Below are 24618 nucleotides of genomic sequence, written 5' to 3'. Positions count from 1 at the left end.
ACGGGTCTCTCATATTTTCCCTTCTAGCTGCTCCAGAATATAGGAGGCTAGAGGGCTTCAATACTTTATCATCACAATTGACTTTTTTCCTTCTTTTTTTGTGAAAAATAATATATATACAAAAAAGCTATAAAGTTCAAAGCACGGGGCACAATTAGTTGAAGAACGTATTTCAGATCTTGGCATGGGTTACAATTTCACTATCAAGTTTTTACTTCTAGCTGCTCTAAAATACGAGAGCCTAAAAGAGATATCAATTTAATGATTCAGCATTTGTATTCATTTGTTAAGTCCTATCATCTATGTATAATTCCACCATCACCTTTGATCTTTCCATACCTCTCTTGTGGCAAGTCTAAATTTTTTATATTGAAAGGGTCTGTCACTAATATGGGGTAGGAAGATGGAACTATCTGATGTTCTGGAGAGGCTGGGCTAGGTTTCAACTTATCTGGACCGGGGTTCCATCTAGAGGATGTACGTTTCTGGAAAGTTACTCTAGTGCCTGAAACCCTTTTGGAATCTTATATATTGCCCTAGGTGTTCTTTAGGATTGGTTGGAATGGTCCTGGTTGGGGGTTGGCAGGTTGTGACAGGTAGCAAGGTCTACATGAAGCTTGTGTAAGAGCAACCTCCAGAGTGGCCTCTTGACTCAATTTGAACTTTCTCTGCCACTGATACTTTATTAATTACACTTCTTTCCTCCTATTTGGTCAGGATGTAATTGTTGATCCCACGGTTCCAGGTCTGGATTCATCCCTGGGAGTCCTCTCCCACGTTGCCAGGGAAACTTTCACCCCTGGATGTCATGTCCCACATAGTGAGGAAGGGCAATGATTTCACTTGCGGAGTTGGGCTTAGAGAGACTGAGGCCACATCTGAACAACAACAGAGGTCCTCCAGAAGTAATTCTTAGGCATGCCTATAGGTAGTCTAAGAGAAACAAATATTTTTTTAAAAGCTGCTTGTTAAGTGAAGCACGGTATGACATTGTTTTATTTTCTTGGATTACTGGTGAGTTGAACATTTTTACATATGCTTATCAACTTTGGCTTTCATTTTTATGTAACACCAATTGTTCATTTTGTTTTAGGTCTTCTCCAGCAGTCGAAATGTCTGTGATTTTATCTGCCTCAGTCATTCGTGTCAGAGATGGACTGCCTCTTTCTGCTTCTACTGATTATGAACAAAGCACAAGCATACAGGAGTGCAGAAAGTATTTTAAATTGCTCTCGAGGAAACTTGCTCAGCTTCCTGATAGATGTACATTGAAAACTGGACATTATAACATTAAGTAAGACTTCAGTTTACTCCATTAGAATTACTTGCGTGGTAGTTGTGATTTTAATGAATTTTAAATGGTTGCAATATAAATTTGTATTTGATTAGATTAGGAAAACTTTTTCATGTGATTCTGAACTTATACCAAGTAGTGTCATCATGTCACTGCCTTTTTTTTTTTTTTGCAGTTTCTCTGTATTTGTACCTAGCTTTTGAAAACTTTATAGTTTCACAAATTATAACTATTCCTTCTTATAAGTCATCACTAGGTATTTATTGGTTTTCTTACCTGCCCAGGGTTGAAGCAGGCAATCTGTAATGGGAAATTTAAAAAAATTTTATGTGATACCTACCTCCAAAGAACTTAAAGAAGCTTGCATTCTAGGGGGAAAAGATAATGCTCATCACTACTTATTATCTATGAAGAAAATAAAACTGAACTATGGGGTAGTGAGTGACTTTAACTATGACAGTCAAGGACATCTCTGAGAAAGTGAACATTTGAGCAGAGAAAGGAGGCAATTATATGAAGGATGCTATGAATAAAGAGGAAGGCAGAGGTATCAGTCAGTGTAGAAGCCTGACTTTAGTAAAGATAAAGGGATGGAAAGAAATCCAATGATGATGAAGCATTATGGACAATTAATAGAGTGGAAGAGAGTAAGGTTGGAAAGGTAGGGATGGGGCAAATTATGTAGGGCCTTATAAGCCATAATGAGGAGTTTGGATTGAGTCTAATGTATAAGAAGCCACTGAAGAATTTTAAGCTAAAGAGATATGTGATCTGATTTTGCTTTGAGTAGATTGTCCTGGCTGCTCTGTGAAAAATAGGTTGTAAGAGAGGAGGATTGGAAGCAGATCAGTTAGGAGATTCTTAGAGAACTTCAAGTAGTGGTGATTCTTGTAACTTGAACTGGGTGATAATGGTAAGTGGTTGGATTTAGATTATATTTTGGTGGTAGCACCAGCAAATCTTTCTAATGGTTTGAAGTAGATGACAGAAAGAGAACAATCAAGAATCACCTGTAGATTTTTGGCCTGAGGAACTGGATAGATAGTGGAGCTGAAATGATCAGGACTGGAGGACCATTTTTTCAGTGGTAAAAACCAAGAGTTCTGGGCACACGGTGGTTCCGTGGTAGAATGCTCACCTTCCATGCAACAGACCAGGGTTGAATTCCCAGACCGTGCACCATTCCCACCAAATTTATATATATAAATATATATATAGCAAGAGTTCTATTTAGACTCATTTAGTCTGAGATGCATATTAGATACCCAAGTGTTACTCTCAGATAAGCAGTTGGATGTATGACTGAAGTTTAGTGGAGAGGACAATATAGAGACTTAGATTTGGAAATCAGTTAATAATTTTGTAATTGAAGCCATGGGAATGAAAGACACCACCTTGGAGAGCATGCACATGAAACAATTAGAGAACAGTTAGCTTCTGAGCCATTTTATATTGATTGTGCAGGCAGAAGATAAGACCAAGATCTATATGGGATATAATAAGCAGAGGGCTTCTTTGAGACAAGACCTGAGTCATTGTTCTGAAGAATTAGTAAAATTCGGCTAAGGCAAGAAGAACAGCATTCCAGGCATAGGGAGGAGAGACAAAATAAGCAGAGTTTTGAGAAAAAATTAAGGGAAAAATAGTAAAATGGAGAAAATTCCTTTAATTTTGTTTCCCCCTGTATGTTGGGAAAATTACTAATTTTATCAGATTACAGTAACTGAATACTTCAGTTTGGCTAAGGAGTACGTTCCGTGGGAGCATGGCTTGTGCTTTGTATATACTAGCATTGTGTATATTAAAGTAGCTGCTAGAAGAGAGATGGTGGTTTGGGAGTATGGCAGTATGCCATGGAGGTAAACCTTTATTTCTTCAGAAGTTTTCAAAATTCATTAAATTGGGGAGGGTACTAATGGGGATATATATCCAGTTTTATATATTTTTTTATATTCCATAGTGATATTACAGATTCTATAAAATTTGAAGGGCATCTGTTTTATAAGTTAAAGGATAATTTCCTTAAACTGTAATACATACTTATGAATAAACATATACCGTTACTTATGAGTTAATAAAGCCATAATTATGAACCATACAAAAATTAAGTTGCGTTATCTGAAACCTTAAAAATTTGCAGTTGGTTTTAGTTGTATATTTGAGATTTATTTAAACATTGAGATTCTGAGCTTATGAAAAGACATTCTTTGGGAGTTCAGTCATACCCTATTGTCAGTTTCTCTTAGTGCAGGAAATAAAATTCTTTAGTTCAGTTCTTTCACTGTGTATTCATTTTGAAGACTGATGATGGCTGGCCTCATAGGGTTCTCGCCTTACCTGCAAGTTCACTCTTGTATTTGTCCCCAAACTGCTAACTTGATCCAGGAATTCTGGTTCTCCCTGCCTTTCAGTTTTAGTCTCTAGCAGTGTTTTCCTTACACTCTTTAGTTTGTTTTCTGGCTGCAGGAATAATAATGTCAACAGTAATCCAGATATTAAGTACCTGTAAATTACCACACATTTTATTTAAATTATCATCAAACTTTGCAACAGTTTTGAAGGTAGAGATTGGTAATAATTTGAGTGCTTTCTCATTGCCAGGGGCAGAAACATAACTCAAACTAGTTTAAGGAAAAAGGGATGTTTTGAAGGATAGGAATGGGGCTGACTACAGAGTGGCTGGAGACAGGGATTCAGCTGTTATCAGAAATTGTTCTCTTTCATTTCTGCAGTATCTTGGCCTCATTCTCTCCTTTTGCACATAATATTCTCTTTTGACTGGAAAACACTGTACAACCAGCTCCAGGCTTACTTCATTCATTCCGGCTCAGCTGCTCCTCTCCCTCTACGTTTCAGGAAAAAGACTTTAAATTAGCCATGCTTATGCCATGGTCCATTTCTAGACTAGTGACCAGGGAGATGAGAGACTTTTTTTTGTCCGAGTCTGGGTTACCTGGCTACCCCCTTTAATTGGGCAGTTTCACAAACCATGTAGAATAGTTAGTGAGAGTGGAGATAATTCATTATGGTACGATCGCTCCTTTGAAGAGGAGGAATATGAGACTTAAGGATATAAAGTAACTTGTTCAAAGTTACAAAGTCAGTAAGACTAAACCACAGTGTTTTGGCTTCATTATTCACATTATTCTCTGGTAAAAGAGAGAGCTGCCTCCCTTTGTTCTTAACCCCTTTCTTGACAGAATCTTTTCCTAATTCTTTTCATATTTGGAAGGAGAAATTAACCAGAAAAGATAATTATGTGAAATAAACTCTTCCTCTTCCTTTTTTTTTTTCATTGAAAAATAATGAAGAGCACAGTACCAGCGAAGCCTAAAATTAATGGAAAGCATTGTCTTATTGGTGACAAGGTGTTTCATGAGGAGGGGCCATGGCAGGGGAATACAACCACCAATAGCTGTGAAACCACTTGTATCCTGCTTCCCTGTTTTATTTCATTGCCGGAATCACACTGGTAATGAAATAAATAATGAAAGTTATTTTCTACTGTTTATGTTGGCAAAGTATACAGCTTTTCAGCATCATGTTTGTCAAATAGGCTCTTGTGAGCTGTCTTTGAACCTAATTACTATTACAATACCATTTCTGTGAGAATGAGATCTAAGTCCAATGAACTTCTGGACTACACCCAATAGATAAATTAGGGATTGCCTGTGATGGATTATCTAAAAAATTAAAAAAAAAAAAAGAGATCTTCATTCCCTGGAGTGCACAGTTATAAAGGTGTTAGGGATCGTGAGAAAGGGTAAGTCAGGAGATAATCTCTGCAGAAAAGGACATGATATCAAAGGCAAACTGTTCCATGCTTTAACTAAGACTCTGATGTTATCATCTTTGGCTACTTAAAATCATTTCAGCTTCTCCTTTAGCTTACTGCTACCACCTGGTACGTTGCATATTAATCAGTATGTATTATTAATATTACATATTAATAAGTAATAATATGTTAATAAGTATAGTCTAATTAAATGAGATTAAGTAGTTGCTAAAATTGGTCTTTTATTCATGCAGTAATTTATTATGAGTCAACACTGGAGCTCTTCAACACTGGAGGGTAATTGAAAGTTGGTAATTAAAAGAGGAATAAATGAGAAAATAAGAGGTTCCTAATAGAATGCTAGCATGTGGTGGACACTCAGTATTACTTGAGTTAGTTCTCTTTCTGGTCTTTGCCTCATTACTGTCTTTCTGATGACTTTCAGCTTGTTTTTCTATTAGATAATAATTGGTGATGATAAAATCCACAAGGTACACTCATTTTCATAGTTTCAAATCTCTTAAATTATATTTCAAAGTTTAAACACTGTATTTTAGAGATTGGAATTCAGTGTGGAAGATTCTCTTTCAAAAATAATAAAGTTATACTTAGTAATTTAACAGTAGACTAGAGATGGCATGTCCTACTGCAGAACTTTTCTGTACTATGGTAAGCTATTCATTGGGCATATGAGCCTGCAGAGGAAAAGCACATTTTCTGTGTGTGATGTAACAATTGCAGAGGGAAAATTATATTATATACAAAATAAATGTTAATTATTATTATATCATCAATTTATAGTTTCCTAAGTACCTTGTCATTTACCATGCTACAAAATGCAGTTTTGTATATCGTTGTTTCAAGTACATCCCCAGTACTGGATTTCAGGCTCCTGGCAGGCAGGGACCTTGCTTGTCTTTTCATCATTACCTATAGAGTAGAATGCTAGACATGTACTAGGTGCCGTCTTATCTGCTGAGGGTAGAGCATTATTTTCTCTAGTTTGATGCAGTAGGCCAGAATGATGTCAGGGTTTAATTGGTGGCATGTATAATTTATTTGATAGTTCATAAATAAAATTCGATATCATAAGAAGTTTACTGTCTAAATCCACTTATTCATTATGTTGGACTTCAGGGATAATTTGTGGTATCCTGTTTGAACATATGTAAAATTAGCTTTTTAACAAAGAGATTGAAAGGGATTGAACCCCCTTTAGCTGGAGTTTGGGCTTCTGCCAGCCTTACCTGTCCAGGATACACTTGAATCTAAGAATGTTCTTAGTGTATGTGCCTGGAATGGGAACCAAAAATGTAATGAGATTGTTACATTCCTTATCCAGAAAAAACGGATGCTAAGACCAAAGCTTAGAAATAGAAGGAAAATAAAAAAGAAAAAGGAAATTAGAGTCAAATAGGAAGGAAAGAATAGCAGTTTAAAAATTGTGCGCAAGGTGGGAAAAAAGCAGGCTTTTGGGGGGTGGGTGTGGGTGGGAGAGGGCGTGGTGAGGATAGTAGTGACTGTGATAGAGGAAGAGTAGTCATGGCTGTTAGGGCCTGCTTGGTATTTGTGATTTCTTACTGAAGAGGTTAGTAATTCTACATAGCTCCTGAGAACATTCCTCCCTTTAAAGGAGGGGCCTGTCAAAGGCTCACTGACCTCAACCCTGAAGTCTTCTGGGGAACTGATTGGAAGAGTACGTGAAGTCCTATCCTAGTCTGTCATTTAGTCAAAATACAACTGTCATTTAGGTCAGTTTTTATTGAGCTTCTACTTTGTGGTGCTACTGCTAACCTGCACAATTATCTTTGTGTGATAAATCCAACAAATTAGTGTATAAATGAGTGAATCAATGATATCATCTTTATACTCACTTATTCTCTAATTTATTGAGTACCTATTGTGCTAGACACAGAACGTTCTAGGTGCTAGACACAGAAATCATCCCTGCCCTCATGGACCGTATATACTAGTGAAAGAGAAATCACAACAAATAAACACATAAATGTATGGTTACAAAATGGGTTAGTTTACAGGCAGAGAAATAGAGCTGCTATGACCCCAACCTCCCCCCTCCCATAAACATGGGGTTGGAGTTCAGTTTAGATTGAGTGCTCTGTGGGTGATTTTAAATCTAAGAATTGAAGGTTAAATAGAAGTTAACCATGTTGGAGGTTAGGGTGGGAACATTGCAAGTAGGGAAGACAAGTTTGTCAAGTTGGGGGTGGGAGAGCTGGGGTGAATTGGTACCCTTGAGGATCTGAAACAAGGCTAGTGTGGCTGAAATGCAGATGGAAGAAGGAAGTTGCAGGAGATGAAGTGAAGTTGGTAGGCTTCCAGGACATACCTGTGATACAGATTCTAAAATCCTCAAGTTTTATTACTCTTAATTAGGAAAAAATACAGAGACTAATTTATGACAGACCGAAAAAGTGTTAGCAAGTTAGAACATAATTGGTTTACCTATATCATGCAGAAGTTGGTGTTGCATTGTGGAAGAAAATGCGGGCCTTAGAATCAGAATTTAGTTCATCCCGGTCTATTTCTTAATGTTGTGTGCGCTTAATAAGATATGTTACTAAGCTTCTCTGACTCTGTTCCTTCATCTGTAAAATGGAGATAGTAATGCCCCTTTATTGTGATAATGAAATTAAATAAGATATTTAAAGCACTTGAGGGCCTGTCTCGTGGTCATTAAATTATACATGTTGTTGTTGCTTTTACTACTGCTTCCTCCTCTTCTTTCTCAGGGCAGAATTGCCACATTGTCTATAAAATGTGAGCTAAATGAACCTGATGGACACTGATAAATTGTGTGTAAACCAGCATATTTTTATCACCTTTTGATGTTATTAAATACTATTTCATATGAGAAGTCTTCAGTGAAATGATGGGAGACTAAATCTTTTCTAGTGATAGTTGAAAAAGCAAAACTCTTTTGATAACAAAGGTAAATTGACTGATCTCTATGCACTTTTTGAAAAATGGCTCTGCATTTCAAAGAAAGACAGCATTCAAAGGCTAAATTCACTTTATGAAAAGCCATGGTGTGTAGAACACTTTATAGCTTTTTCAAAAATTATCATGTAATTATAGTAAAATAAAGACTTTGAATAAAGACTCCATGAAAATGCTCACATACAACCTTAAAAACATAGGGTTTCCTTTACTTCACATACAATTCTCTAGTTAAATTTAGTGCAATAAAGATAAACCATTTGGGATAAACTGTCATGTAAATGTCTGTGAATTACTCTATTAATGTAGAAATGTAATAAAATCCTGCCATAATACAAAAAAATGTGGTCCAAAATCTTTAGTCATATTATTGGAGGATAAGGAAATGATTCTTAGCCAGTTAGGCGTTCCAAGAGTGTGGGTACCAGTCACCAATTTTGTGGGGTATATTTAGATGCTGATGACATGTCCAAGAATGATAGTGAAAGTTTTTTTGGAAAGAGAAAATTATGTGGGAAGAACATATGTTGGCCTTTGATTTAGCTATTAATTTTGCACAAAAATGCATTCTTTTATGGTTAAATGTTTTTTTTACTGTAATTCACAATAAGATATATTTTATCTGTGAACAACTGCATATATACATACAGGAAACTAAAACAAAAGTTTGATAAAACAGTATAGACTCCAATACTTTCTGTTATATTCTATTTCAGTTCTTTAGAAAATGTTGTTTATAGACCACTAAACTAATTTTGTGACCTACTAAGGGGCCATGACTTGTAGTTTGAAAAACATTGGGCCAAATGACTGTATATTAAATGGAACTTTGGGAAGGAATTCCATGCTGCTCCAGAAGCATAGGATCAGCACAATTTCACCAGTAGCATATCCCACACCATTAGTAATAGATGGTTAATTGGTACTAACTCCAAATAATATGACTGCCTGTAATGGTCTCTTAAGAAGGATTCCATTATATACATATTTACTTGTATATACATAAACTTTCTCTGGAAGAGTTCATAATAAATTAATAATAACAGGGTCTGAGAGAAAGAGAATTGGGTATCTGTGGACACGGTGGGGATAAGACACTTTATAGTACACCTTTTCATTCTTTTGAATGTCAATTATGTAAATGTATCATTTATTCTAACATTTAAATTAAAAATAATAAATTCTGCTTCTACATTATTAGAAAAAAAAAAAAAGGACCCCAATATGGATCAGTGATTGGCAGGAAATATTGCTGTGGTAGAGTAACAGCATCTGACACAGGAGTGGGGAGGTTTAGTCTTTATATTCTATGTTTGCCACCCTGATCCCAGCCAGTTATGTTAACATAAAAGGATGTTTCTGTGACACTTTAAAAAAGGTTATTTTATGTCCCTTGCTCTGCTTATTATAGGGGTTATATATTGTATTCTAAAAAGTTTTTTTAAATTAGAATATGGTTAGTTTAAATGTTTTAGTGCCTTAAAGTAGAAGTAAATTTGGTTTTAATTTTTTACTTGTTATTTAGAAATTATTTCAAACTTGCCGAATAGCTACATGAATAAGAAAAGTAATAGCAATACCTGTTTTCAGATTCACTTTTTGTTTCTCACTTCACCCCATTTGCTTTATCATTTTATCTGTTTTTTTTTAAGGAACCATTTGAGAGTAAATTAGACATACCGTGCCCCTTTATTCCTGACTACGTCAGGGTGTGTTTTCTAAGATTAGCATTATTCTCGTATTTAACTCCAATGTAGTTATCAGCATTAGTAAATTTAATATTAATACCATACTTTACCATCTGTTTTCCATTTTTATCAGTTGACCCAGAAATGTCCTTAATAGCACCTTTTTTCCCCCTTTGGTGCAGGATCTAGTCTAGAGTTAGGTATTGAATTTAGTTGTCATGCCTCTTAGCCTCCTTTGATCTGAAATTTTTTGGTCTTTCTCTTTTACCACACTGTGATTTTAAAATAATATACTCCATCTCACCCCCTTTTTAAAAAAAAAAAAAATAGAATGTTTCTCATTCTGATGTTTCTTCATGTTTAAAGTTATACATTCTTGGTCAGAATACTACATAAGTAATATATCTTTCTCAGGATATCACATTTGGAGGCACACAGTGTCCACCTGCCCCCATTAGTTATGTTGGAGTACATAGTCATATTAGTACATAGTGCCAATATGATTTGTATTATATTGGTAATATGTTTCTCTTACAACCAATAAGCAGACTTTAGGAAGACATTTAAAACCATACAGATATCCTGCTCCTCATCGAAATTTCCCCCTAGAGTTAGCATCCATTGGTTGTCCTTGCTGGATTCAGTCTTCAGTATTAATGGTTGCAAACTGCCGATTTTTCCACATTTCCCAGTTAGTGCTCCACATTTCCCAGTCTGCACTCAGCATTCTGCCGTAAGCAAGAATCCCTCCTTCATGCTTTTATATCATGCTAATTTATTTGTTATGTTATGGACTAAAATTCCTCTTTTTCAATGAGTTATCATTACTGTGTGAACTAGAGGATTTAACTTTAGGGTCAGTGGATGACTTCAACAGGTCAATAATTACCCTGAAGTTCTTTAGAAAGTTTTGTGTTTTTGGACAACTTTCTGAGGAGAGTGTCCATAGCTTTCATTAGATTCTCTAAAACGTTCTTAACTAAAACAGGATTAAGTTCCACTGGGATTAAAGGGTTAAACTTGAATCCTATCTGTAACCCTTCTGTATTTGTATGTTCTTTATCCTACTCCCTATATCAAGTGATAAATAACTTAAGTGTTGGAACCATTATGTATTCTTCTGTAGGTACAGTCAATTTTTTTCTTTTTTTTCAACCACAACTTGAAATATATATAACTTAGTATTATATCGTTAAAATTTTTCCTGGAATACATATTAAGATTTTCATTACCATTATAGGAATTTATGATATATAGAACCAGTCTTGTTGAAACAACAGATTAACTTAATTTCATTTGAAATTTTAAAACTGATGTTTTTTTATACCATAGTTTTATTAGCTCTCTGGGAGTGAGCTACATGATGTTGTGCACTGAAAGTTACCCCAATGTTTTGGCATTCTCTTTCCTGGATGAGCTTCAGAAAGAGTTCATTACTACTTATAACATGATGAAGACAAATACTGCTGTCAGACCTTACTGTTTCATTGAATTTGGTAAGGACCTGATTTTTTTTTTCCTTATCATTATTCTGCCTCCATTCAGTCATAAGCAATTTTTCATTAAGTAATTGGAGAGGGGGTGAGGAGCAGGGGAGTACTCAGAAAATTCTGCTGCTATCTTACTTTTGATAAAATAATTTGGCAAATGATCTATAAATTATATCAACTTTTTACCTAGTAAAGAAAAAATTGTGTTTGAGCCATGAAGGGGATTGTGATTATTTACCCAAAGAGTTAATCCAGAAAAGCAATTTCTCAATAAGAAATTTATGAGCCAGATGTGCAGAGATTTGTGTTTATGTGGTAATCTTATATGGTTAGCTTAATGTAGAACGGGTTGGCAAGCGTTTTCTGTAAAGGACCAGATAGTATATATTTTAGGCTTTAAGGGCCATATGGTCTCTGTTGCAGCAACTCATCCCTGCCATTGTAACTCAGGTAGCCAAAGGCAATACATAAATAAATGAGCATGATTTTATTCCAATAAAACTTTTTTACAAAAACAGGAAGCAAATTGAATTTTGCCTGTTGGCAGTAGTTTACTTGACTCATAATGTAGAATTTAAAACAAAAAACAAATATGTTACAAATAGTAAAAATAAAATTCCACTTAGATATTTAGGAAGTGTCTTATATTGGTTTAATTATATTCTTTGACATGTACATTCGGTTGGTAAGCAATAAATAAAGCAGATTTATAAAAAAAGAACACAGTGTATGTTCTTATGTAATTACAACTGGGATAAGGAGCTCTATAAAATATTAGGATTGGTTTAAAGTTTAAGAAGCCTATTGTTTGTTTCTGTGGTTCCTTGAAGTGGATATAATAGGAGAAATATACTCAGGTACTGGTATATTTATTTACAATTATTTCTAAAGCATAATTCTCAAGTGTAAAACTGATGACTCCATGATATGTATTAGCCATTAAGCGTAAATAGTGTTAGACTATTCCATGACAAATTGAACAGTTTTGAATAGCAAATTAAACTTTTTACTTGCAAAATTTACTGTCTATAAACATCACACTCTCAGACTTAATTAACAAATGGTAGCAAGGAAATTAATTTTTTTATTTTACATAGATAACTTCATTCAGAGGACCAAGCAACGCTATAATAATCCGAGGTCTCTTTCAACAAAGATAAATCTGTCTGACATGCAGATGGAAATCAAGCTGAGGCCCCCATATCAAATTTCCATGTATGAATTGGGGTCAGCCAACGGAGTCACATCTCCATTTTCTGTTGACCATAAAGGTGCTAGTAAGATTTCTTCTGGTGAGTTCTGGATCTCAATTATTTCAACTTTTTAAATAATTATTTTCTAAAAATTGAAGAACTCTTGAAAATGAATTACTTTATTCTAATATTTTAAAGCAAATAATGAGAGACTGTAGAAGTTCAAAGTGATCTTTCTCCCCGTAGTTTATGAAGTAAGCTACCAAATATGTTACTAGCAGAAAAATACTTCCAAATAGAAATCTGAGAGGATCTCTTTGCTTGGAAAACATTTATTGTAAAAAAAATTCTGGAAGTGAATAATAATTTCTCTGTAATGTATGTTTACAGGCATTAAAGTGCTTTCAGTTGTGTCAAAACGTTTGCACTCAAGGTCCAGGTTCATGGGTGTCACAGAAAATGTAAGGGCCTCAGTGATCATCTACTCAAGCCTCCCTTCCCAGATAAGGAATCCCATCCTCAATAGTTGTGATAGGTTGAAAATGTGTGCTTAAAAATGGAAACCTCATTTTTTAAAAGGTAGCATATGATGTTGTTGGATATGCTTGTTTAAAAACTTCTTTCTTATATATTAAGCTAAAAAGTCTTCTTCTCTATAATACCCACTTGTTGTCTTAGTTCTGTGACCTATCCCTCTCTCCCTAACAGTACTTCAGAATTTTGAAGTCAGTAACTCTATGTCCTTCCATCCCGTTTAGTCTGATTTACTATATATAAAATATCTTCCCTTAGCCTTTCTGTCTATGACTTCAAAATACCCTCACTGGCCTGGAAGCTTCTTCTGGACATACTCTAGTTTGTTACTGTTTTTCAAATGTGGCACTCAGCATTGAACACCTATAATACTTCATATTTGGATTGATTAATAATGCAAAATGTGAATAATCTTAAATCAAAGCTTACTACTTACATTTCAGTTGATCTTTTTGAACTTAAGTGTGGATTTTAATCTCTGTTAAAATTCATCCTGTTCATTTTGGCCTATCTTTCAATCTGTTGAAATAATTTTGAATTTTCATGTTGTGCTTGTTTTTTGTTCTCTCGACTTTGGGCCATCTGCAGATTATATAAGCATGCTATTTTTCTTTGTTTCTTTAGGCACTGATTGAAAAATTGATTAGGACTAGATTAAGAAAAGACTCATAAGACATTGAACTACAGAAGTTCTTCCGATATGATATTTCCTTTCAACAAATCATTTTTCCAGTACCTATCATCTGGCAAATCCCATTCACTAAGATAGAGATGAAAAAAAATACACCTAACTTTCTTGGGTATGCTTATTAAGCTAGCTGTGAATCCTTCTAAGTTTATTAGTATACTTACACTTTTTTCATCATATTTCCAAGGGTATTGTGTAAAACTTTTGAAGTATTATCAAATTGCCTCAGTCTTCCCTTGTTTAAAGGGGAAAATTGAAATTAGCACAACAGTATTAAGCTCACATTCTGATTATGTATGCATGCCCAGGATTACCCTCAACTAAGCATTCCTGGAACTGCTTTATGGTCTTGGCAGCCCCATTTTAACTTTGCAAAAAATGTCCATACCATAGGAAATACAACTGCCAGACAGGTTCTTAAATGTTGCTAAAATCTTTCATTTGCCAGGTTCACTCTATCTCTGGGTACTATATTCTTTTTTTTTTTCACTTTTAAAACACTTTTATTTAGAAATCTTTACACAAATGTGAAGTCCATACATGGTATGCAATCAGTGGCTTACAGTATCATCACATAGTTGTGCATTTATCACCATGATCATTTTTAGAACCCTTTCATCACTCCAGAAAAAGAAATAAAAAGAAAAAACTCATACATTCCATGCCCTTTACCTCTCCCTTTCATTGACCACTAGTGTTTCAATCTATCTAATTTTTTACCCTTGATTCTCCCCTATTATTTATTATTTTTTTATCCTTGTTTTTTGACTCATCTGTCCATACCCTGGATAAAAGGAGCATTAGATACAAGGCTTTCACATGCATATGGTCACATAGTAAAAACTGTATAGTTATACAGTTGTCGTCAAGCATCAAAGTTGCTGGAACAGGTAACAGTTTCAGGTACTTCCCTCCAGCTATTCCAATACACCATAAACTAAAAAGAGATATCTATGTAATGCATAAGAATAACCTCCAGGATAACCTCTCGACTCTGTTTGAAATCTCTCAGCCACTGAAACCTTATATTGTCTCATTTCGCTCTTCCCCCTTTTTGATCAAAAAGACTTTCTCAATCCCTTGATGTTGGATCCCGGCTCATCCTGGGAGTCCTGTTCCATTTTGCCAGGGAGATTCAAACCCCTGGGAGTCATGTCCCACTTAGGAGGAAGGGCAGTGAGTTCATTTGCTGAGTTGGCTTAGGGAGAGAGGCCACATCTGAGCAACAGAAGAGATTCTTTTGGAGAGAGTACTATATTCTTGACCTTTGAAAGTCAAGTCTGCTTGTTCCTGGCCTATCCCATAAGCCTCTGTGAGTTAAAAGTAAGTTAACATAAAACATTTAAGTAAAGAATACGTGGTTTCAACTAATACTCTGAAATTTTGGAAAACACTGAACTAATCCACAATGCTTTAAGATCTATTCATAAAATCCTAAAAGTCATGTGAAATATTTTGCTGAAGCTAAGCTGTGGTTGTTTATGGCATAATTTTTTTTGCCCTGTCAAAACAGAGAAGAGGGTAGTTTGCCATGACATAATGCTTGTAAATCTCAAGCAAAACTCCTGGTGACTTCTTTCTTTTCTAGATGTCCACAAACTAAACTCTCCCCAAACTCCTAATAACTTGTAATCAACTTTTCTTCTTTGTTAGAGAAATTGTCAGTTTAAAAAATAAATCATGCTTAAAATAGAGGATTCCCATATATCACCCTATTATTAACAATGTGCATTGGTATGGAACATTTGTTATAACTGATAAAAGCACATTTTTATAATTGTACTATTAACTGTAGTCCATGGTTTAACTTAGGGTTCACTGTGTAGTGTGGTTCCATGTATTTTTAAAAAAAGTCTTTATTTGGTTATCATATGTAGAACCTAACATCTCCCCTTTAACCAAATTCAGTTATGTATTTCAGCATTGTTAATTACACATACACAATGTTGCACTACCATCACCACCATCCAAAGCATTTCCATCATTCCAAATAGGAACCTGGTACATTTTAAGCCTGAAATTCCCATTGTCTATGCCTATACCATCTGCTGGTAACCTTCATTCTAGAATCTGATTCTGTGAGTTTGCTTACTCTAATTATTTTATATCAGTGAGGTCATACAATATTTACCCTTTTTTGTCTGGCTTATTTCATTCAACATGTCCTCAAGTTTTAAAGTCCTTGTTTGGTATGTCCATATCTCTTCATTGTTTTTTTTCTAGATTTTTATCTTCTTCCTTTGGATAGGCCATCATTTCTTGTTTCTTTCTGTTATACTCTTTTACACTATACATTTTAATATTTTAAAATGTTGACTTTGGTATTTATTTCCTGAGATGTCTGTTTCTTGATTTTGTAACCAGCTGGTGATAAGACAGATTTTCATGAGTTTCATCCCTCCTATCAGGAAGGTCTGTCCACAGTGAATGTAGTGTGCAGGGTCCTCCCTGTCTTTTCTGAGTCTGTGTCTTGTCCTGGGCTTATACTTGTTAGTTGTTCTGGAGTTCCCTCATTTGTAGGAGTTTGAATGCCCTCTCTATTTCTCAAGAGACGGAACTTCTTCTCGGGGGTGTTTATAGCAGTCAAGTCTTTGCCCCAGACTATCTGCCTCTGTAGCTTCTTATACTTCTTTAGTTGTTTCAAGCTGCTTTCACTTGGAGGACAAATTCTGGGAGGAAGGGCACTCCAGAAAGAAGTTTTCCAAGGCAGCTTTCCCAGCCAAAATAGGGCCAGAGACCCACAAAGAGGGCACAGATCAGGTCTGAAGTGTCCTAGGGAGGGATCAGGAAGGGCTCCAGGAATTCCATGCCTCCACAAAGCTGAGCTTTCTTGATCAATCCAACAAATACAGCTCTTCAACTGATTGTTCCCCACAGCCCTGAGAAAGTATAACATCTTCAAGTCTCCGTTGCCACGACCTCCATTTTTCAGGGTGGGCTGGGATAATGGCCACCCTCTGAACTGAGCCTCTAAGTCCTAATCAAGATCCATATTCAGCGATTGGCTGTACCATCCCCTGGTCTTGGGGAAGAGGATTTTTATATCCCTTTCTGTCACCAGTAAGCCAGCTAGCAGCTGGACTACATGGTGGCCTGCCATGTGATTGGGGCATGGACACCAGTAACCACTGTGCAGAGAGAGCAATTTACTGGTTTTTACTATAATTTACCAGCCTCTTCCTGCCCTTCCAGAGATGGCTATGCAGTGTTCTACTGACCTCAGAGTTTCAAATGGTTGTTTCACACAGTTCCTTCCTGCTTAATAGTTGTTTTGATGGAAGGACTAAATTCTAGAACTTCCTACTCTGCCGTCTTCCACAATCCTCTCCCGAAATTACCTTTAGTTTTTGAATTTGCTTTTTCTAGATATTTCATAAAGCTGGAATTGTACAATATTTGTTCTTTTGTGTCTGACTTTTTAATGTCGTTTAATGTTTTCTAGTTTTATCCATGTTGTAGCATATATCAGAACTCCATTCCTTTTCATGGCCAAATAATATTCCATTGTGTGCATATATGTGTGTGTGTGTGTATGTGCATCATGTTTTGTTTATCCGTTCACCTATCTGTTGATGGACACTTGGGCTGCTCCCACCTTTTGGCTATTGTGAATAATGCTGCTATGACCATTAGTGTACAAATACCTAATTCCCTGTTTTTCAGGACCCTTTTTTTGTATTTAATTGTTGCTTATGTGTTTCTGTGTTCATCTTTGAAAATTTTAAGTTTATGTGAAAGGTTCTCATATGGTCCCATTTGAAATTGAAAAAGTCAATGGAGGGCTTCAACACCAAATTTGAACTGACAGAAGAAAGGATCAACAAACTTAAAGATAGATCAGTTGAGATCATCTAGTCTGAGGAGCAGAAAGGAAAATTAAGAAAAATAAACAACTTCCAACACCTGTGGGGATACCATCAAGCATATCAACATATACACATAAGGGAATCTCAGAAGTAGTAGAGAAAGAGGCAGAAAGAATATTTGAAAAAATAGTAGCCAAAAACTTTGCAAATTTGATGAAAAACACTAGTCTCTATACCTCACAAGAGCAGCAAACTCCAAGTCAGACAGAGGGATGACACAAACAGCAGCTAGAAGCTGGAAATCAAAGGAATCTATAAGAGAAAGAAGAAGATGCTGTCATGTACATTGTCAGGTGACAGAAAAGCAGGGACCAAGGAGTGCTGGCACCCAGCCCTAGTATGCCGTGGTCTTCAGGGGAAAAGCATTGCCTGTTTTCACATGTCAAAATTGTGATCCAAAAATTTCCCATTTTTTAAGCCAAACCATTGTATGGTATTTGTTTTAGCAGATGGGAATCTAAAATACCATGCACCTAGTAACTAAAAGAGAGTTGAAATTGTGATACTAATATCAAACAAAATAGGTTTTTAGAAAAGCGTTGTTACTAGAGAAAAGGAAGGATATTTATAATGATAAAGAATTAATCTACCATGAAGACATAACTTGTATATACTGAATAACAGAGCCCCAACATATTTGGAGAAAGGAATTGAAGGAAAAAATAGACAATGCAGTAATGATTGTAGGTATAAATACCCTACTTTTAATAATGGAAAGAACAAATTGAAGACTGACCAAGAAAATAGAAGATTTAAACGCTTTAAAATACCTAGAGCTAACAGATATATAGAGAACACTCCACCCAACAGCAGTAGAATATGCAGTCTTCTCAAATGCACATGGAACATTCTCTAAAATGACCATATATTATGCCATAAAACAAGTTTCAATAAATTTAAAACCATACAAATGGGGACTTCCAGGAAGATGGCAGAAAAGGATGGGTCAAGTTCATCCCTGTTCTAAGGAACAGCTAGAAAAGTGACAGAAAAGTGGTGGGACAGTGATTCCAGGGTGTAAGTCACCATATAGGGAGTGTCTGGTTGCAAAAGCTGAGAAATCGAGATGCAGAGAACTGAAGACCATCCAGCTAGTGCAAAAAGCCTTTTTCTGCACGGAGACCTGGAACCCTCAGGATTGCATGGACAGGGAGACAGGGACCAGGAAGTAAGCCAAACCATATTGAATGCACCACACCCATGCACGCTGAATCTCCCTGCCACAACCCACAACCCCACATGCTCCAGACACCTGAATAGACCTGCCACCCACAGCCTATTACTTTCTTCCCCCTTGGCACCATGCACCCAAGCCCCGCCCCCAGAGCTCCAGGCACCTCAGTCCTGACACTCACTGGACCAGCACATCCCCGCCCCACCTCTACCTCCATGTGCACATTCCCACCCTGACAGTACCCACACACATGCACACTCTTGCCCATCTCCTTACTCCCACCCCCTGGTAGTACTCACCCACACAACTGTGCCACACCTGCCTCCAGCACACTCAGGCATACATTCCAGCCCTGCCTCTTCGCCCCAGCTCCGCACAGACTCTCACACACACAGCACACATAAACGCACACTCTGCCCCACACCCATGAGCTCTGCACACATGCACACCAACACTTTGCCCACCCCAGATCTCCGCATACACGCACTGTGTCCTGCCTACCCTGGCACCTTTGCATCCACGTCCCACCCCTCGACACCTGCATACCACCCCCGTGGCCCACGCCCCGCAATCCCTATGACCTGTGCCCCACCCTTGTGCACGTGTGCTTCTGCATCCAGGACCCCACCCCCATGACCTGTGACCCATCCCTGTGCACACACACACATCCACATCCCAGTTCCCTGAATCCCCCTCCCCCTGTGTAAACGTGTGCGTCTGCCCTGCCCCCTTGCACCCCAATGTCTGTGTCCTGAACCCTGCACCCTGACACCCACGACCCCTGTGCTCCGTATACCCACCTGCAGCATGCCCTTGCACCCACCACTGCACCACACACAACCTCCCGATCTACCTCCTGCTGCCCTACCCCTGTGGCCCCACACTGCACCCTGCTTCTGTGCTCCAAGGCTTGTCTGAGCTGCACCTCACCCTAACAGCCCCAGCACCATGCCCCCCAAAGCCTATGTGCTACACCCCACGCTCCTGGACACCAGTGTAGCACCCTCAACCCACTCCTATCCCTGCCTTGCAACCCATCACCACACCACTGTGCCCCAGCCCCCATGTCCTGCCCTACACCCATCGTGCAAATACAGAACTTTACACTACTGAAGGAAATCAACTTCCAAAGTAACCCTATCAAGATAATTATATGCCTAAAAGGCAACAGAAAATCACAAAGCATATGAAGATGCAGACAGATATTGCCCAGCCTATTGGCCAAATTAAAACACTGCAGGAGACGCTGACTTTGGAATAACTAATCAAAGATGTTCATATAAATCTACTAAATAATCAGTGGGTTGGCTAATGACATAAAGAAGATAAAAAAGACACTAAAAGAGCCTAAAGAATTTTAAAGAATAAATAGAAAAATAGCAGAGAGATTAAAGATGCTGTAGACCAAATTAAAAATGTACTAATAGAGACACACAACAGCAGATTTAAAAAGGCAGAAGAAAGAATAAGCAAACTAGAGGATAGAACCATTGATTTCAAGACACGTAAAAGAGCAGATTGCAAAAAAGATGAAAAATTTTGAATTGGATCTCAAGGAAATGATGGACAAAACAAAGTGCACAAATTTAAGAAGCATTGATATCCCAGAAGGAGAAGAGAAGAGTAAAGTGTTAGGAAGATTAGGTGAGGAGATAATGGGGAAAACTTCCCAACCCTTATAAAAGACATAAATATGTAAATCGAAGAAGCCCAACAAACCCTAAATAGAATAAATCCTAATAGGCCTACTCTAAGACACATATTAATCAGATTGTCAACTGTTGAAGAGAAACAGAAAATCCTGAAAGCGGCAAAAGAAGAACAATCTACTACACACAAGGGGAACCACATAAAACTGAGTTTGGACTACTCAACAGGCACTATGGAAGCGAGAAGGCAGTGGTATGATATATTTAAGATCCTGAAAGGGAAATTTCCAGCCAAGAATTCTGTATCCAGCCAAATTGTTCTTCAAGAGTGAGGGAGAGATTAAAATTTTCAGGCAAACAAATGCTGAGAGAATTTGTCAACGAGAGACTGACTCTAGAAGAAATACTGAAGGGAGTTCTGTTGGCTGAAATAAAAAGACAGGAGAGGAGGGGGGCCAGGAGGAGGGCACCAAATTGAAGAGTACCAGTCAGGATAACTTAAAGGATAAAATGAGAAAGAGGGAAAAGAATATATAGATCTGACAAATAAAATCCAAAGGATAATGGTAGATTCAAGAAATACCTTTACAGTAATAACTTTGAATATTAGTGAACTAAACTCGCCAATTAAAAGATACAGATTGGCAAAATGGATTGAGAAATATGATCTGGGTATATGCTGCTTGCAAGAGACTCATCTTAGATCCAAGGATAAATATAGATTAAAAGTGAAAGGGTGGAAAAATATGTTTCATGCAAGCTGTAATCAAAAAAAGCAGGAGTAGCTATACCAATATTAGATAAATCAGATTTTAAATGTAAAGACATCATGAGAGGTAAAGGACATTACATGAGAACAAAAGAACAATAGAAAGAATCAATAAAACCAAAAGTTGGTTCTTTGAGAAAATCAGTAAAATCAGTGGGCCTCTAGCAAGGCTGACAAAGATAAAAAGAGAGGATACAAATAAACAAAATCAGAAATGAGAGGAAGTTGTTACCATGGCCCCAAAGAAATAAAAAAATCATGAGATACTATGAACAAGTATATGCCAATAAACTAGGCAACTTAGATGAAAAGGACAAATTCCTAGAAACACACAAACAGACTACACTGTCTCAAGAAGAGATAGAAAATCTCAACAAACCAATCACAAGTAAAGAGATTCCATCAGTCATCAAAAATCTTCCTGCAAAGTAAAATCCAGGGCCGGATGGCTTCACATGAGAATTTTATCAAACATTTCAAAATGACTGATACTAATTCTGCTGAAACTTTTCCAAAAAATTGAAGGAAAAGGATCGCCACCTAACTTATGAAGCTGAACTGGATAAAGACACTATAAGAAAGGAAAACTACAGGCCGATATCCCTAATGAGTATAGATGCAAAACTTTTCAACAAAATACTAGCAAATTGAATCCAAAGACACATTAAAAGAATTATACAGCACAACCATGTGGAGTTTGTACCAGGTATGCAAGGGTGGGTCAACATAAGAAAATCAATTAATATAATGCAGCTCATTAACAAATTGAAAGGGAAAAAAAATCACATGATCATCTCGATTGATGCTGAAAATACATTCGACAAAAATGCAAAATCCTTTTTCTGATAAAAACACTCCAAAAATGTAGAAATCAAAGGTAACTTCTTCAATATGATAAAAGGCATATGTGAAAAACCCATAAGCAGCATCATACTCAATGGTGAGAAACTAAAAGCCTTCCCCCTAGAATCAGGAATGAGATGGCCTCTGTCACAACTATTATTCCACATTATACTAGAAGTTCTAGCTAGCACAGTCAGGCAGGAAAAATAAATAAAAGACATCCAAATGGAAAGGAAGACGTAAACCTTTCATTGTTTGCAGATGACATGATACTATTCTTGGAAAATCCTGATAAATCTATGACAAAGTTACTGGAGCCAATAAACAAATTCAGCAGTGTGGCAAGATATAAGATGAATGGACAAAAATTAGTAATGTTTCTGTACACAAGCAATGCCCTAACTAAGGAATAGATTAAGGAAAAAATTACATTGAAAATAGCAACTAAAAGGATCAAGTGTCTAGGAATAAGTTTAATCAGGTAAGTTAAGGACCTATGACAGAAAACTACAAAACTTTGCTAAAAGAAATCAAAGACGATCTAAATAGGTGGAAGTATGTTCCCTGAATACGAAGATTAAATGTAGTTAAGATGTCAGTTCTACCCAACTTGATCTACCAATACAAAGATTAAATGTAGTTAAGATGTCAGTTCTACCCAACTTGATCTACCGATTCAATGCAGTACCAGTTAAACTTCCAACAGCCTACTTTGAAGACTTGGAAAAGCTAGTTACTAAGTTCACTTGGAAGGGAAAGAGACCCCAAATAGCTAAAAATATCCTTAAAAGGAAGAATGAAGTTGGAAGATTAATACTTCCTATTTCAGAGTTTATTATAAATCCACAGTGGTCAAAACAGCATGGTGCTAGCATGAAGATAGAAGTATTGGCAATGGAATTGAATTGAGAGTCCAGAAATAGACCACCAGATGTGTGCTCAACTGTTCTTCGACAAGGTCCCCAAATCCGCTGAACTGGGACAAAACAGTCTTCTCAATAAATGGGCATGAGAGAACTGGATGTCAATAGCCAAAAGAATGAAAGAGGACCCTTACTTTACACCCTATACAAAAATTAACTCAAAGTGAATTAAACACCTAAATATAAGAACCTAAAAGAAAATGTAGGGAAACATCTTCAAGACCTACTAACAGGAAGTTGCTTCCTAAACTTTACACCCAAAGCATAAGCAACAAAAGAAAAAATAAATAAATAAGAAGAAAGGGCAAAAATTCGGGAATTAACTGTCCACTTGGAAGAACTGGAGAAAGAAGAGCAAACTAACCCCAAGCAAGCAAAAGGAAAGAAATAACAAAGATTAGAGCAGAAATAAATGAAATTGAGAACATGAAAACAATAGAGAAAATCAATAAGACCAGAAGTTGGTTCTATGAGAAAATCAATAAGATTGATGGGCCCTTAGCAAGATTGACAAAAAGAAGAAGAGAGAGGATGCAAATAAATAAGATCAGAAATGGAAGAGGAGACATAACTACTGACCTAACAGAAATAAAGGAGGTAATAACAGGATACTATGAACAACTTTAAGCTAATAAATACAACAATTTAGATGAAACGGATGGGTTCCTGGAAAGACATGAACAACTAACTTTGACTTAAGAAGAAATAGATGACCTCAACAAACCAATCACAAGTAAAGAAATTGAATTAGTCATTCAAAAGCTTCCTAAAAAGAAAAGTCCAGGACCAGACGGCTTCACATGTGAATTCTACCAAACATTCCAGAAAGAATTAGTACCAACTCTCCTGAAACTCTTCAAAAAAATCGAATTTCTATGAGTGAATTTTGATTGGTATTGCATTGAATCTGTAAATCAATTTAGGTAGGATTGACATCTTAACTATATTTAGTCTTCCAATCCATGAACACGGTATGCCCTTCCATCTATTTAGGTCTTCTGTGATTTCATTCTATGAAGCCAACATCACCCTCATACCAAAACCAGGCAAAGATATTACAAAAAAAGAAAACTACAGACCAATCTCTCTAATGAATATAGATGCAAAAATCCTCAACAAAATTCTAGCAAATCGAATCCAGCAACACATTAAAAGAATTATACATCATGACCAAGTAGGATTCATCCCAGCTATGCAAGGATGGTTCAACATAAGAAAATCAATTAATGTAATACACCATATCAACAAATCAAAGCAGAAAAATCACATGATCATCTCAATTGATGCAGAGAAGGCATTCGACAAGATTCAACATCCTTTCCTATTGAAAACACTTCAAAGGATAGGAATACAAGGGAACTTCCTTAAAATGATAAAGGGAATATATGAAAACCCACAGCTAATATCATCCTCAACGGGGAAAAATTGAAAACGTTCCCCCTAAGATCAGGAACAAGACAAGGATGTCCATTATCACCACTATTATTCAACATCGTGTTGGAGGTTCTAGCCAGAGCAATTAGACAAGAAAAAGAAATACAAGGCATCAAAATTGGAAAGGAAGAAGTAAAACTGTCACTGTTTGCAGATGATATGATACTATAGGTCGAAAACCCTGAAAAATCCAAAGCAAAACTACTAGAGCTAATAAATGAGTACAGCAAAGTGGCAGGTTACAAGATCAACATTCAAAAATCTGTAGTGTTCCTATACACTAGCAATGAACAAGCTGAGGGGGAAATCAAGAAACGAATTCCATTTACAATTGCAACTA

At 36.6% G+C, this 24618-nt stretch overlaps 1 protein-coding gene across 3 annotated transcripts in view; it reads left to right on the top strand.

The window, feature by feature from the left end:
- SEC22A (SEC22 homolog A, vesicle trafficking protein) overlaps positions 1 to 24618 on the top strand; it is a 130564-nt gene that overhangs the window by 6267 nt on the left and 99679 nt on the right. For all 3 annotated transcript variants that reach the window (XM_077118135.1, XM_077118137.1, XM_077118136.1), the window contains exons 2-4: positions 1094 to 1294; positions 11048 to 11211; positions 12303 to 12497. In XM_077118135.1, coding sequence (XP_076974250.1) covers positions 1113 to 1294; positions 11048 to 11211; positions 12303 to 12497 — 541 coding nt within the window. In that variant the 5' untranslated portion in view covers positions 1094 to 1112. The remainder of the gene's footprint in view (positions 1 to 1093; positions 1295 to 11047; positions 11212 to 12302; positions 12498 to 24618) is intronic.

Source organism: Tamandua tetradactyla, chromosome 10 (assembly GCF_023851605.1).
Source record: "Tamandua tetradactyla isolate mTamTet1 chromosome 10, mTamTet1.pri, whole genome shotgun sequence".
In the NCBI taxonomy this organism is placed as follows: Eukaryota; Metazoa; Chordata; class Mammalia; order Pilosa; family Myrmecophagidae; genus Tamandua; species Tamandua tetradactyla.
Note: the sequence above shows the minus strand (reverse complement) of the source record. Positions and strands in the feature narration are given on the sequence as shown.